Below are 16,273 nucleotides of genomic sequence, written 5' to 3' on the forward strand. Positions count from 1 at the left end.
TGTTTATTTCTACCACTGCAAAGCTAGATCAAGTGCTGCTAGGCAATCACCCCCATTGCAATATATACAGGGTGTCCCAACTATCATGCAGCAAGATTTAAAAATATGCAAATGCTGGACAGAACCAAGGTAATGCTGTTTGCCGTTGCTTGGAGATACCCAGAGTATTTTTTGCATTCCGCCTAATTAGATAATTAGTCGTAATTAATTAATCAACTTCTCAAATATTATAATTAGATGAAAAGTGTCAATGAGAAAATTGTAGAGCAACATGAGAAACTACCAATACAGCTTTCTGGTGCTCAATACATGCTACATAAAAGTTTTTCCGAATGTGAAAGATGCCCGCAAATACACGCAAAGTGCCTCGAGCGGCCAGGTGCGCGGCAGTTGCAACAACAGTTGCAGTAGTATACAGGGAGAAGGACCACTGCAAGTGGAGGCTTTTCCAAATTATGCTACTGCTGGAGAGCTGCGGTTGCTGTGCAGACACACCAGTTCCTGAGCAAATGCTTGGAGCAGATCACCTCGATCTGTACAGCAGTTCACAGTTGATAAATAAGCATAGGTCTTACCTTTAATTAAATTTCAATTTAGGCAAAGTAATTGCTTAATGTGGCTGCCGCCGCCGCTGTCTTGCGGAATATCTCGCATACAGGACAGCACTTGTGTAACAAATCACCTTACATGTAGCCTGATCTGTATTACCCTAGAGATGTGCTGGTGGCCAGCACTGTTTTATATGGAATTACACAGTGAGACAACAAACGGTACCTAAATATCCTCAGTACAAAAAATATATGCCTTAAAGCACATAATTTCTCTAGTAAAGCAAAGCTTGTTATGCCTTCTTTCCCAGCATTTGGCACATCTGTTCAGTTGGCTTCTAGCTAAAATAAGGTAGGCTGATCCCCGAGACAGTGTAATCTGTGGTCATGTGGATCACATGGTCCCCATGGTGGGGGTTTTTGCATATTGCCAATTTGCCAGGCAGGCAAGTAATCACTATGCTGCAAAATACGCTGAAGAAGATGAACAGTTTTATAGCATTTAATTAACCTCTTCACGAAAGCTTCGCTTCATAGATTCCAAAATGTGTGATGGATCTGAAAAATGTTATTACAGTTACTGCCACTGTGCACCATATACGATCAACTTCCAGTTGTTTTTTATTTAAAAGCTTCTCAGTTTACCTGACATCCAGTTGTTAATGGCATTACATGTATAAACTAATATATAAAAAAGCCCTCTTATTTCGCCCAGTGAACTCCATGCTACCCTTTATTTCACTTTACTTAGAAATAGGAACTATTCAGTATTCGATTTGATAGTCAAAGGTAACCTTTCTTGAATACGAATTTTGCTATTCGAACACCCCTAGGGTAAAATGCATCTTGCACTGTAGGTAGGGTTTCAACTACTATTGTATAATAAAGTGCAAAAAAAAAAAGAGGAGAGAGAGATTTGATGGCCTGGAATTTTTCGCATTTATGAAATTAATGTATGAATAAATTTTAGTTACTGAGAGAGTACTGCACTATGTGTGCATTCATTGGGGACAGGAACAAACAAATATAAATTAGGTATGCAACAGCAGTCAAACAAGGGATATCTCAGGTTAGAGCCAATGTTTCGACAAAGGAGCTCATCTTCGTCCTGACGAGGATTTCGAACAAGTCCACTTGTTTGACTGCTGTTCAATACATTTGAGTCTTCACGCGACACATAATTGCTTGTTAATTATCTCGACGTGACGCGTGTCGGCTTAAAAAAAAAAAAATTGATGAGGCACACCATAGTGGGTGACTCCTTACTACTTTTGACCAGCTGGGGTTCTTAAACGAGCACATAAGCATAAGTACAGAAGCACTTTTGCATTTTTCCTCCATCAAAATGCAGCCACTGCAGACGGGATTGCACCCATGACCTCGAGCTCAGCAGTGCAACGCCATCGCCACTGGGCTACTGCAGTGGGTAAGTCTCCCCTTCCTGTGATCTTTTGTCTTAAATGAAAATGAGGTGGCATTTGTCAGAGTACAGTGGACAACAAATGCAGATGTCATGCATATGGCACTTGCATGCTGCTATTGGCTGTGCTTGAAGCCAGTGATATTTTTTGCCTATGATTTTAATGAACAATTGAATGGCCTCAGATTACACACAAATAATTTTTTTTTTGCAGGAAAAAAAAAAAAAAACCTAGGATTTAGGTTTAATCTATCTTATTTTGTATTTTTATCACATTATGATGTGACAGGCATTGAAGCCATGGTATTTGTTTTTCCACTTAGAGCAGTGAAAAACTAATCACAGGAGAGAAAAAAGGACTGTAAATGAAAAGGCAAGACATGAAGTAACATCACATCAACATATCATGCCTTTTATGTTGCAACTTTTGTGGCACTTACAATTTTAGTACAGTGAAAAACATTTACACTGAGGTTCAAGGGTGGACTCCATGAATTTTAACTGACCCCCGATGAGTAATAGCATTTACAAAGCAACAATCAAATCCACAGCGTATTACCTAGATTCCAATGCAAAAGAGAAGACTCAGATAATAAGCAAATTTCAACATGATTGTAGTGCTGGTTACTATAAGAAAAAATGCAGCTTTAGGAGAGCAAGAAACTTGCACTTCCAAGCACAAAACATTTTTCAGCCTCAACAGTTTTTAGTTCAACAGCTATCATGACACCATTGTTTCACACCTTTCTGAACAGCCTTCACACACATACAAAAAGGCAAGTGAACATTTCAGACAGCAATGTGCATGCAAGACACTAGCAAGTTCAGATCTGGTGTGAAGAAAGCCAAACAGCCATGTTGCCACAAGTGCGATTCAATTGCATGTGTAACTAAAGGCCAAGTTATTACATTAGGTCCACACCATTTTTACCCAGGAAACATAAGTTGTGGTGCAAATGTACAAGTCAGAAAATGTCAGTTTTTTATAGTTCAGCAAAAAGCTGTGGAGTACCAGTGCTTCTTTCCTATAGCATAAAGTACAGCTGGTACAATGCATGTGCTGTGCACAAAGCATGTCTATATGCTTGTTCTGTAAATACCATAGGTTACAATGTATGTACATGCAGGTTTCAAAGTGATTTATAGATAAAGCAAACCTTCCATGTCTATTACAAAAGAACACAAGTAGAAAAATAGCTTACCGACACTATGTCCATTGCAGATTGTTATGCAAGGGAAATATATTTCAACCTGCGTGCCTTTAGTACGGGTTTCAGTCGAATGGGACAAAATCTCAACAACATTTAGGGAGGGAAGGACACAATTAAAACTAGTGGAGCTCATGTTTTTCACTGGTCTAGAGGACGGGCACAAATGAAAAGCACACAAGCTCAAACTTGCTTCTTGAGAGGTTTCTTGTTACTGATAATGTGCATAAATATACACCAAGCAAAATATATTTAACTCAAGTTATTTGGAGCATTGTTAAAGTAATGCGCCAACCTTGCATTCTCAGCTCTTCCAATATGGCAGTGATGAAGATCAAGCGTGAATCAACTGGCCACATCAATATAATGCAGGGGAATGCACAGCAAAGATTGTTAGGAAGTGCAAAAAGTGAGATAGCCAGGCACATGCAGGCAAACATTTTATTACCATCTGTCACCTTTTTCATGAATTTTTTCATTTTTCAGGAGTGTTTTCAGAAATTCCACTTCAATTACATATCAATACAAACAATTACTTAATCATTTCTGCGCCCCCCTGCAGAGGCCATTGCAACCACAAATGCACTTCCTATTTCAAATGGCAAAGACAAAGAATGCTGGGTTCTCACACTCTACAGAAAGTGAAATGTCCCTTCGCATGTGTTAGGTTTTCTAGACAATAAGGAAGCCTATCTCAGTATAAGCACTTTGGTACTTTTACACATATTAAAGCAAAGCTTTCTTTGTGAACCCTCCAAGACTTTTCGTACCGTGGCTACTGCCTTTCCGAATGTATTTGTGGAATATATATGTGGATATTTACAAAGGCTATATCAAGGTACCCATATATAGTGGCTCATATAAACCTTTTATGCTGACCCAATATGTCCAGCTCTTTTTTTTTTTTCGAATTTTTTTTATTTCGAAAGCTCTCTTCTCATAACAAATTAACTTCCTATATAAAACGTGAACATATAATGTCAACTCACAGGCATCTCTAAAGCACACTGATGTGTTAATGGAATGGTGAATTATATTCAACAGATTCATTGATTTATTTTCTTTGATTTAACCACTCAGTATGTGCCACTATGTTCCTGGCGAATCTTCCAGAATGGGCATGTCTGACTATGTACAATTCCTACATAAAACAAGTACATATAATGTTGCTTCAGATATCTCTTAAGCACACCAATTTGTTAATAGAATGATTAATTATATTTCAAGAATTCTTTACTTTACTTTCTTTGATTTAGCCATTTGGTATGTGCCACTGGGGGTGTGTCCATTCTTGACCAATCCTCCAGAATGGGTATGTCCCATGGTAACACTAGAGGTACAGAATCCCTAAATGTTGCTTGACACGTGTCATACTTTTCTGTGCATACACCTGTCATCACCAAATAGTATGCATCTAGCTGTAAAGCGTTTAACTAATCGCTCTACTCAAGCTTCGTTTCACATAGGTCACAACATGTGCGTTGGATCTGCATGAGTTTTCAAAATTACATCTGTAATGGTCATGAGTGCAAAGGTAACTAAACACACCTATTAACACATACTGCCTCATGAATTCTGCTTGCTCAAATGACTCAGAATATTTGAGAACCGTCATGTGACAGAGGAAGAAGAGCCAATGACATCATAAACGGGCCTTTCCTGGCAGCTTTTCTCTGCATGCTTCACTTTAATTAGAGTCCTTTCATGTGTAAAGGGGTAACAGGATACAGCTGACTCATACTAATTTGATTTTCGATACTGCATTAGCAAGAACATAAGTGTCCCACTATTCTAAGTAGTCACAGTCTTGACCAACAGCACTTTAAAAAAATTTTAATATTCACAAATGAAGCTGAAGCTGATTCAGTTATAAGCAGTCTTCCCTTGTTCAAGAACTTACTAATTTGATCCTGCCAGAAGGTCCCAGCTGGTGGCACAGCCTTCTTATGAGCCAAGCTTTCTGTTTTCTGTCTTAAAGGGCCCCTAAACCACCCTGACATTTTCAACACATTAAAATGAACACATGCATCATGTATAGAATACTGCGACAATCATCTTGGCCAAACATGGCAGCACTATGCACTTTAGGGAAGTCATAAATTGAAAAAACAATCTCATGCACCTCTCCAGGCTTTTCCAGTCTTTTTTGCATGTCGAAACGCCAGCAGGGTCGTGCATGTAATGTCACCAGGGTAAAAGGTGTTGATTGGTTGGTCGGCGAGGAACGAGAGTGCCAACATGATGAGAACAGACTGCGTGTTCTGAGAAAATAGAGGGGCTCGCCCATTGTGCACCACTGATTTTTCCGTGAAGCTTCTATTCAGTCGGCGTCACGCAGAGGGTGATTAGGGGTGAACAATGAAGGAAATTTTATTTGCATGTAATGCGACCCATAGCTTTCGCAGCACTGCATGGAGTGGTTGATAGTAAGTGGTGAGGAGGAGCCTATGGGAAGAGTAGTGAAAGCGAGCGAGAAACCACGGCGGCCATGTTGTCATTCAACAAGTGCCTGTAATTTTGCTATTACGGCATCTTTTAGAAAAATTCTTGTGACTTTATGTTTATTGTAGACTGCTACACAGCTGGCATTATATAAAGAATTTACCTAAAGCTCAGAGTTGTTTAGGGGCCCTTTAACAATGCCATACATTGAATGGTCTGACCTTGGCTGATACACAAGCAGCACAAGCAAGAGCTAGACAAAGCAGCAAGTGGTTCACTCAGAGTGAGGAAAAAGGAAATAGAGCAGAATGGGTCAAGCAGATCTGAATAACAGAAAGAGACATTAACACCATGAATGGAATGCTATTTCCACAGAAGATGGATTTCGTTTTTATTTTTTACCTGTTCTTGCTAGCATCTCCATTGAATATTTTGTCAACACTGACAGAGAAGTGGATATCCGGAGTTCCATGAATAGCATTGTTGTTTTGTGTGTCATGTAGTGGCAGTATGAATGGTGGCGATGACAAAAGCTACACGGTTTCTGTCAGAGATATTACATAGGTGTGTCTGTGCACAGCAGAAGCTGAACTCAATGCCACAGAAGTTCTTGCATGAGGCTTATGCTGAATAGGCATTTAATTAAGTACACTTGCGTTGTGGAAAACAAGCTATCTCAAACATTCTTTAAAATTCAAATGACAGCAGATGATCATGAATTATTTTGAAATAAAGAGACTGCAAGTTTGAACAATTTTCTGCCTTTCCTTTTAATTCAACGTGTTGGATTATTCAGCTAATTTTCACAGTCCCATCAGGGTTGATTTAATGGAAGTCGACTGTACATCTAAAAGTGTACTAGTATCAGCATAAACTAAAATGCAAACAAGTAAAAAATGACTAGAATGTGTCATTGCATTTCCAGATCTGTCTGTATTTGCAATACAAAGTGGCTTAATTAAAGCTCCAAAACTTACATTTGGGACTATGCCATGCTTAGAAACCAGCTACAGAGACTGCATGTCAGACTTCCACGCAACAGGCGTTCTGATCAGCTTTTTCTTGTTTGCATTTCCATTTTCGCTGATGGCACACACTTATTTCGACAGCTGTGCAGACACTCACATTTAAAATACTAACGCATGCAAGAAACCAATCATAAAAACATAACTTGGATCTTTGAAGACTAGGGTAATTTAAATGGACATTTACACATATTAACAAAAAAATTATTCATGGCTCCATTTCCTGGACACTGTGAACTTGCACAGCATACTTACAGTACTGCTGCTGCGTCATTTGAATGCCAAAAAGAAAATTCAGCACAAAGAACATGCCAGACATGACTCTGTGATACAAATCAAACAAAAGAAAAATTAACTACAAACTAAGACATGGTCACTGCAAAAAGGTTTCTTAGCTTCTGGTATTAGTACTAAGCTCTTTGTAAGTGCTGGTGTTCATAATAGAACATAAATATTCTAGAAACATCTGAGGTCTGTAAAAACTAATACAAGCCTTCAAGTCCACTTTTTTGTGTAGCCTTCTGAATGCAGGATGGTACAAGTTTTTGTGGAAAACAGCAGAATTTGTTACCCCACAAGGTTGTATACCCCACTATTTTTTCCATTTTTGAAGTTGGTTGTGTTGTCATAAAACAAATAGTCATCCCAAAAGTTGAGCACTAGGGATATATGAGTTAACATAAAAAGATAGCTTGATTAATTAAAATAAGCTCATACTGGCCTTAAATATCAGTGATAACGCACATAAGTCAAACCATGCTTTGGAGTACCTAAGTGAAGAAAATGTATACAAAATTACCTCAAGGAGAAAAGAGCTTTGTGCATACAAGAAATCTACCTATTACTTGACCAACACCCATCTATGAATGGCAGCAACAGTTCGTCGAAAAAGATGGTGACAAGCATAAAATACTCGCACTACCAAGCACAGCTAAGTGTAAGCACCAGTAGCTGGAGGTGCCCTGTATCACAGGTGTTTTTTTTGTCCCCTAAAATAAATGAAGAGCAAATGTGCATGTTGTTAGCATCACATAGTGCATTCTTCTTAGTTTTCAGTCAACATTTACATCAGTCACATCACTATGTTTCAAGAAATAACATGATTGTGAACCAGGTAACACCTTTGCTCCCGAGCAATGCAGCACATACACTGTTGTGGTGCATGAAGACTTGTCCTACACTGAGATGTCTCTGATGTCACCTGCAGGTCATGAGTGGAAAGCACAGCACTGTTTCAGTCTACAGCTTGAATGCAAAGAGAAGGATAATGAGGATGATGGTGGAGGCTGCCATGACAAGGATGCACATCATTTTATGATTCTTCTTCTGATAAGTGTCAGCCTTTTGTAGCTGTTGGAGGCCCTGCTGAACCCTTGTCTGCACCGTGTCCAGGTTATAGTCTATGCGATCCAGCACAGTTCCCTGTCAAAATAAAAGCATAAAAATGTCACTGATTTGGAGCAAAATGTGCTTTAGTAATAAGGCAATTTTACTGTGTGTACATTTGAATACAGTGATTTAAAATAACCAACAAATGTGAGCGGATCCTTCTATTGGGAATTTTTGAATATCTGTACTTGCAACAAAGAATAAAAAAAGGGTAAAAAAAAAACCGTCTATAGACACTTGCCTAGACATACTACAGTATAGACCACTTATAACGCAACCGCTTATAGTAGTGCAAGACCGGATATAGTGCGGTCTTTTCAGACTCCCGTTAATTTTCCCACAGCACTCCATGTATACACGTATTGCTTATAGTGCAGTTGCGGGAAACAAAATACCGGTTACAGTGCGGCTGCCTGGGAGTATGGAAGTCAGCGGAGACGGCGAACGCTCCCCTCAAACGGGCGCCCCAAGGAGTGCTCGAGGAAGAAAGAGAGACGAAGTGGAGAGAAGAGCACGTGGTGCGAACGAACAGCCAGTGAGGCTGAAACCAGAATCTTGAGTGCGAGTCGTGAAATATCACGGCGCGCATAGCGAGCGAGGGCCATGAAACTGCCAACGCCAGGCGAACGCTCGCTTCACGATAACGGCAGTAAACGAAACTTCAGGAAGCGGGCGGCGCCGGCACGGCATGGCGAAGGGCGCACGCGGAGACCGCGGAATGTGAGGGAGGAGGGCGGCAGGGAAGCGGATTTCGCCTCGGCAACTCCGCCGCTTCGGTGGCTCTCCTCGCCCTCCCTCGTAGCTCCCTCACTTTCGACTGTCACCGTGCGCGCCCGCCGCCAGCTCCCCGAAGTTTCGTTTTCTGCCATTATCGGGAAGCGGGCATTTGCCGGCGTGGGCAGTTTCGTTGGCCGGCCTGGGACAGCGCCGCTGCTTCCCTCTGCGCCGTGGCCGCAGCGTGCAAGGTCAACACGTGACTAGAAAGTAGAGGAAGCATAAAGGAGAAAGAAGGGTTGCCTTTACAAGAATGGCCCGCCCCGTAACAGCTTGGGCAGCGAGAAACTGGACAACGCCAGCATGAAAATCAACAACGCCGGGGACTCGCTGGACTATGATGCTGCCGCGCCTACAACACCGGTCACCTGCTCGACGTGCCATACAGGCGTTCGACCAACGACGAAACACATGTTGTGGGAGTGCCCCAACTACAATGACATCCGGCAGCAATACCTCAAGCCACGCATTAGGACTTTTAAACACTGAACAATTCCCAACAGTGACGGTCGAGCCCGTGCAACGGTGCAGTCCCTCTGGGACTTCGCACACGAGGTGGGGATTGATCATCAATCGTTTCTGATCTCCTTTCCATTCTATTTACCCCGCTCCCCTATATAGGTCTTCGAGCCAGTCCTTTTCTATGTAAAGATTTTCAATTAATCACTCTCCCAGCTATGCGAATAGCTCAAGTTTGCACCACATCAGCATTGTGCACTCTGGTTTCCCTGCTATTTTCATAAAAATGCTATAGGATGCTCAATCTATTTAATAAATTCTCTACATATAACACACTCAAACAACTGCAAGTTCTATAGATGAATATGAAATGCTTGACAGTGTAAAATTAGAAGAGGCATATGGTTGAGAGAAGCATAACATGTAAATAACTTTATCTGTTCAAAAAGAAAAAACAAAATGTAAGCATCTATGGCCCTTCAAATTCTGGTGGTGCATGATACTCTGTACATCTAAAGTGTATAAAATCATCAGTTACATACTTTTTCAGCCAAGCATACTTCCCCATACTGAGCAGTAAGCATAACTTGAATAATTATGAGACCACCTTTGGAAAGGCTTGGTACCTTGGGGCAAAGTAACCGATACAGCGCAGCACTCAAATTTCTTACATTTCAGCAAACCTAGTGCTGGAAGAGTCTGTTACTGTTTATGTAACATTTCTGTAAAAGGAAGAAAAAGAGCTAGGAAATTAACACTAACCAGAGGTTTTACACAAAAGACCAAGAATTGTTCAGCTCATAAAAATTTTGCATCAATAAAAATACAGACGCACCTGCTCAGCCACCATGTTGGCAATGTCTTTGAAAATGGTGTTCAGTTCTGTGATGGACCGCAAGATGTTGTTGATCTCTCGTTCTCGCATTTGCACCATTTCTGTGTTGTCTTCCAGGAACAGTTGGTCTTCAATTTGAAGCTGATGCTGCAGTGTGAAAAAAAAAAAAAAAGTGCTGTAGCTGGAAATTTAGCAGTATGGTGGCTGAGGCGCACTATATTGGAAAAAGAGCAAAGAGCAAGGGTGCTTCTTTGTTGTCACCTCTTAATGAAACACACACACATAGAGTGAGGATAGCTTACTGTGACATGTCTCTAAAATGCATGTGTGCCCCAAACCTATTGAAGATAACCACCTCGGCAGAGAATAGATTTTTCTCAACCTGAGAGTTGTTATTCCAGAAAAACTTCACATATTCTATTCCCATAACAATACAGCAATACCAGTACAAGCAACTGCAGCCCTACTGCCCGCACAAGTTTACCAGCAGACACATATTCTTAAATGCATTTTTGCTGGTAGCAATGATATGGCATGCAAAGTGTTAACTGAAGAATTCCTGGCAAACGAGCACTGCATATAAATAAACTTAATTGTTTCACCCATATCAATGCTGCTCTACAATTTGAATGTGACAAACTATAGGAATAAATAGAATCCGAACCGAGAAATGTCCCTATAAAGGTACCTTCCATTACAAAATGACAAAATAGGAATTATAACCACAGCTACATACAGTGTACTTCATTTTTTTGTACCTTAGGCAGATGCACGTGCTGCTGTTGGGTTAGTATTTTATTACGTCTGTTATATATCAACACACTTTCATTACAGCAGCCACCGGAAAGTATGCAGCAGTTGAAACATGTTAACTTCCAAACTCAACTGCTTCACTTTTTTCTGAACCTTCAGGTCGCTGCAGCCCTCATCAGCTGGAGTATTAGCGTGATACAGCAGTTATGGCTCATGCTTAGCCTTGAGGAACATGCTTGAGGTTCACAATTAAAAGTGGAGAAACCCATAAGGGTTTCCTTTGTAGCTTTGTGCTACAGTTGGGTGGATGACAATATTCTCTTTCATAAACCTTCCTCCACCTTGGGGGCTTTCACTGGATTGATCCGCCATATTTGGACAGATTTATCTTAATCTTACAAAGCGACACACAAGCTATGAAAGACACTGCAGCAGGGAATTCCAGACTGATTTTGAGTGCCTGATGTTAAAGTGCACAGAAATTCCACCAGAGAGGGATTTTTGCATATTGCCTCAATTGAAAAGCAGCTGCTGTGGCCATATTGTATCTATGACATCACGCTCAAGAGCAGTATGTCATAACCACAAACCATCATGTCAGGTTACAATAAAAAGAGTAACTGCTACCTTGAGATCATTGGTGTAGCTAGGGGGGAGGGGGTTTGGGGAGGGTCGGAACCCCCCCCCCCCCCCCCCCGAAATTTTATGTCGAAAACCCCTCCCCCTTTCCCATGGAACAGAAAGTTTCAAGAGGTGAGCTCTGAAATAGCAACATGAATGAAAGGGAAAGCTGGAATGGTAAAACAAGGCGAGAACTAGTGGCGGTTGGGAGAGGGGTGGGGGGGTTGCCACTTGTCATGGGGGCGATACCCTCCCCCAGCACAGAACAATGCTGCCTCTACCTCCTTCCGGATTGTGTTAACCATAACTGCTAACCATAACTGCATAACCATAAGACACACAGATAAAGATGGGAAGAATGCGTGCATAAAACTTGGGGGCATCGTTGCTCCCCACTAGGCCTTCGTGTCGTCGAAGAGCTTCTCATTTCTAGTACTTGACCTAATCGTCGACCAAGCTGCACGGAAGAAAAGCATTCCGAAAATATTGCGACTTGCTTGTCTAGGAAACGCACTTAAGCAGCCTCCCCCCTCCTATTTTTTTCTTCTTTTTCCCCCTTTCTTAGGCTAGTTTGTACACACTGTTAAGGATGAAAACAGGCCAATAAACGGGAGAAGAAAGACCTACAGAACGCTGATTTGTGCATGGCAAAATATATCAAGGATGGGGGGTGCTGGGCCAGGGAAGCTAAGAAACCACCACAACAAACAGGTGGGAGAGCAGGTAGGTGAATGGTCTCGAAGTCCACGCAGAAACAGAAGTATAGGAATGCTAGCCTCGCCGTTCAACAATTCAGTGAATGTTGAAGAGTGCGACAGTGACTAATGGAAAAGAATTTTAAGGGGAGTGCGGTGATGGATACGAGGAGGTGGGGGGGGGGGGGGGGAGGGTGCACAGAAAAGGCGTCAAGAACAAAATCGGCGGATAATTATGGGCATAGAGAGAGTGTCTCGTCACTGCTCGATCGCTCAACACCAGACGGCCGTGGCCAGTCGCCTAGCTGAGGCACACCTACCCCATCGTAACGAGCTGCTTGCTGCGGAGAGCTCTTCCTAACTAAATGTCTCAGCAATTTTCAGAATAGACAGGTGTCAGGAGACACGACACTTTCAAATCTCTTGGAGCTACTGGCCCTAATTTTACTGCGAGCTATGGATGCTGTAATTTTCACAAAGGCTTCTAAACAGGAAGCAGCCCTGCTTCGGACCGTCTGACATCAATTCCCGAGTGTGATCAAATAACAATATGCGTCGCGTGATGATTACAATGCCATGATCGCAAGTTACTTCCAAACATTTTTTCAAACAAGTCGGACAGAAGGTCACCGAAAGTGAGTGAAACTTGCATCATATGATAGTATCGAAGTTCTAGCGCAAAGCTTTGTTCCTCTATATTTAAATCTAGAATAATATAGCATGCCCACAACACCGAAAGTGCAATTGAGTGATAGGTGACTTGCAAAATAGTACCCGCCCTCTTCCGAATGTAGCTGTACCACTCACTTGACGATCTGGGCTGCAACAAGTCTGGCCTGCAAACAAGAAAACGCACAGATAGTGCGCTGTCTTGTTTATGTTTGGCCTCGTTTTTAGCGTTGTTCGTTTTCCCAAGTCATGTACCAAACTAGGTCATGAATGAGAAGAAAGGGAATCGAGGGGCCCGATTTTTATTAATCATATCATAAGAAGCCAACAAACAACGATACCAAGGACAACATAGGGGAAATTGCTTGTACTGACTAATTGAATTAAAGAAATGATAAATTAATGGAAATGAAAATGGATGAAAAAACAACTGTCCACAGGTGGGAACGAACCCACGTCTTCACATTATGCGTGCGATGCTCTCACCATTGAGCTACCGTGGAGCTGTTTTCCCATCCACTTTCTGGGGTATTTATGTTTTTACAACTAGAACTAACCCTGGGAGTGTTAGCCAGCGCCACCACTCACAAACCTACGGGCGGATGTGGAACATCCTTTCAGCCGCAGGCGTAACTCGTGACGTACTTGTGACGACTGCGGTGTCACCACAGGTGTCGCGAGTTTTTTTTTTCAATTGTTCCTTATCACTTATAAAGCTACCAATAATCTACATTACACTAATATAACAATTACGCATTTTTATGCAGATATAAGGCATTACACTTTCCACATGACAGGGCTGGGTTACTCGCCAAAGAATGCGTACGCATTAAAAAATGCTTGTAAGTGTCCGTGCTATCAAATACAAAGTTTGAAGTCTGACTAAAGCTTGTACATTATAGGCACCGGGCGCGGGATGAATTTGGACCGGTGGCGCCTTCGTGCGACGGCGCCGTGAATTAATGGCATGTGGCGGCCGGGCCGCGCGTAGCAGGCACTGCCGTGAAACCAAGTCTGATCAAACATGTTGCGTGTTTAGGTGCACCAACAGTTACTGAAACATGACTGAAGCTGGTTAGGCCATTCAATTCAACGTTGTTCATTGCGACATCGCGTTTTTCAGGCGGAAAGTCTGTATATGTGCGGTGTGTAGGCAACAGCGCGTACAGGCTAGTGCTCAGCAATTGAAACGCGATACTCGAATCGCATGGTCGCCAGCGCTTTTTGCACTGATTGTAAGCGCTGGGGACGCCAAACTGATGCATTGTGGTGTATAGTGAAAGCGAGAACCTTCGTAACGCATTATGACTGCATTTGGTCCCACGGCGCTCACCTGTGGCGCGAAAAGGAAAAAAAAAAAAAAAAAAAAACCGGCGGCAGCCGCGCGCTCCCAGTGCTTCAATCGCTGGGCACTGTACATTTCCGATGCTGATTTGCTATGGTCTAGTTCTAACGTTAATAAAAGAGCCGTTCATACGCAAGAGCTTCGTGTCCCACTTGCGTGTCTTCGCCTCCGCATGCAGTGTAACGGCTCCGGAGTGTTGGCACCGAAGGTGAACACTCAGATTTGTAGTCATTTTGCCGTCTTATCAGTGTATCAGTCTTCTTAATGTACATTTTCCTTTCTAGCAATTCCCAACTCTGGTTGCGTCCGGCACATGACTGTGCTGTGCATCAACGGCGAACGCCAACGCAGTGGCGTGTTCACACTCACCGCCACCGACGGCTCCCGTCGCGCTAAGCTATATAAAATGAGCCGTGACTGAAGATTGGGCTAGTTTATAAGCAATTAAGAATGGGGAATCATTGCAAAGATAAAAGAACTACAACGGACAGAGAACGGGAACTTACTGACACATGTGCGATCGGCGAAGCAGCTCAAGAAACAGAATAAGGAAGACATATGTCTCCTTTTTTTTTCTGTCCATAGTTTTTGTGTTCTTCGCCTATTTACATGATTAAATACGCGAGAATTTTAACGCGCACAGCAAAATAACATCTGCAATATAACTGCTGGAGTTCCACGTCCTAGCTTGCCGCGGAGCTCCGTTCGCGTGGTGCATTTGCATCACAATTTGCGCTCGTTTTCTGCTTTATATACTACTTGATGCCACGAATGTGATCTGCCTCGTACAAGTGACGACCTTTCTCAAAAGCAGACACACAAAAATGCGTTTTCCGGTGCGTCAGCCCTTAAAACCCGCAGTGCCAAATCACTGGAAGCACCGAGCGCCTTCGTCCCGTCGTCTGCTTCACATGCCAGTGCTCCGACAGCTGCCGCTCGCGGCGCTGTTCCCCAGCATATCGCCGGCGCGCCGCTGGCACCTTACAACGGCCGCCCGGTGCCTATACAAATTTTTGATACTGATCATGTGAGAGGCCCGCACCAAACTAATGCTAATTCTTTGATGGATTCCAAATAACTTCTGAAGCCCAATAAAAAAACTCAATCTGATCCATACCCAAAAGATTGACTCCGAAAAGCCTTATGAAGTGTTGTAAAAGCTTCCAAAGATGAATGCTAAGTTTTAAATTGATAGTTGAAACAAATTCAGTGAGCGCTGCATATGTGGTAACAATCAAGCTCACTTGTAGTACTACACTGCCAAATGAGCAGCAAACCATGCATAAGTTGCGAAGTTTCTCTACCGTGCTTAAAGACGCGTCAAGGCTGTGATACTATCGGTGAGTGAGGTTTTTAAACTCGCTGAATACATGCAGGGAAAATTTTAAGTGCTAAGAGATGTGTCATGATATTCCAATCCAGCATCACAGGCACGTCCAATATTTATAATATGTCCAACTGCACAGCTGCTAGCTGCACATACAATATGTACATACATCTCCTCCAAATCTTTCTGGAGAAAGCTGTGTCTCTTCCACATAAAATGGAACGTCGAAAAATTTGTTCGAGTGCTCCTCTCTTGATTGCAGCCCTGTAGAAAAGAAGTAAAAAGCAGATCAAAATTAGAATTACTGGAAACTACAATACTTGTACTCTGAGTATTTAAAAAAAAAGTATTGAATAGTTATTTTTTTTCTCTCTTGAACATTCCCCCAGAGGCTATCGGAGTGCAAACATCAATACCCAGACCTTAATACCGTGACCCTCTCGTCGAGATGGCACGCCGCCCTGCGCAGCTCCCATCTAGACGACCAACTCTGGGCTACCCAGCAGGCCTACGAAGCGGCGAAGAGGCAAGACCTCGATGTCCCATCGTGGGAGGTCTAGGCTCAGCCGACTAAACTGCTGGTTCTCAATAAAGTTCAGTCTCTCGCTCTCTTGAACATTGTCGCTTCTCCTACATGATAGTGTTCTAGGTCGTGTACTGGCATGTTGCAGAGTGTGATTTCAACATCATGCAAGTAGCACAATCATTGTTAAATAAAATTTGATGTAAAGTGTTCTTGCTGCACCGCATTCCAGACTACTAT

The 16,273-nt window shown here is 42.4% G+C and overlaps 1 protein-coding gene across 1 annotated transcript in view; it reads right to left on the reverse strand.

Moving 5' to 3' along the window:
- Nucleotides 1-3,601: 3,601 nt before the first annotated feature.
- The window catches only part of LOC119436015 (syntaxin-16), a 30,997-nt gene continuing 18,325 nt past the window's right edge, over nt 3,602-16,273 (reverse strand). The window contains exons 7-9 of the mRNA XM_037702738.2: nt 15,680-15,774; nt 10,101-10,247; nt 3,602-8,065 (exon numbers count right to left, since the gene is read on the reverse strand). Coding sequence (XP_037558666.1) covers nt 7,883-8,065; nt 10,101-10,247; nt 15,680-15,774 — 425 coding nt within the window. The 3' untranslated portion in view covers nt 3,602-7,882. The remainder of the gene's footprint in view (nt 8,066-10,100; nt 10,248-15,679; nt 15,775-16,273) is intronic.

This window comes from Dermacentor silvarum, chromosome 1 (assembly GCF_013339745.2).
Source record: "Dermacentor silvarum isolate Dsil-2018 chromosome 1, BIME_Dsil_1.4, whole genome shotgun sequence".
In the NCBI taxonomy this organism is placed as follows: Eukaryota; Metazoa; Arthropoda; class Arachnida; order Ixodida; family Ixodidae; genus Dermacentor; species Dermacentor silvarum.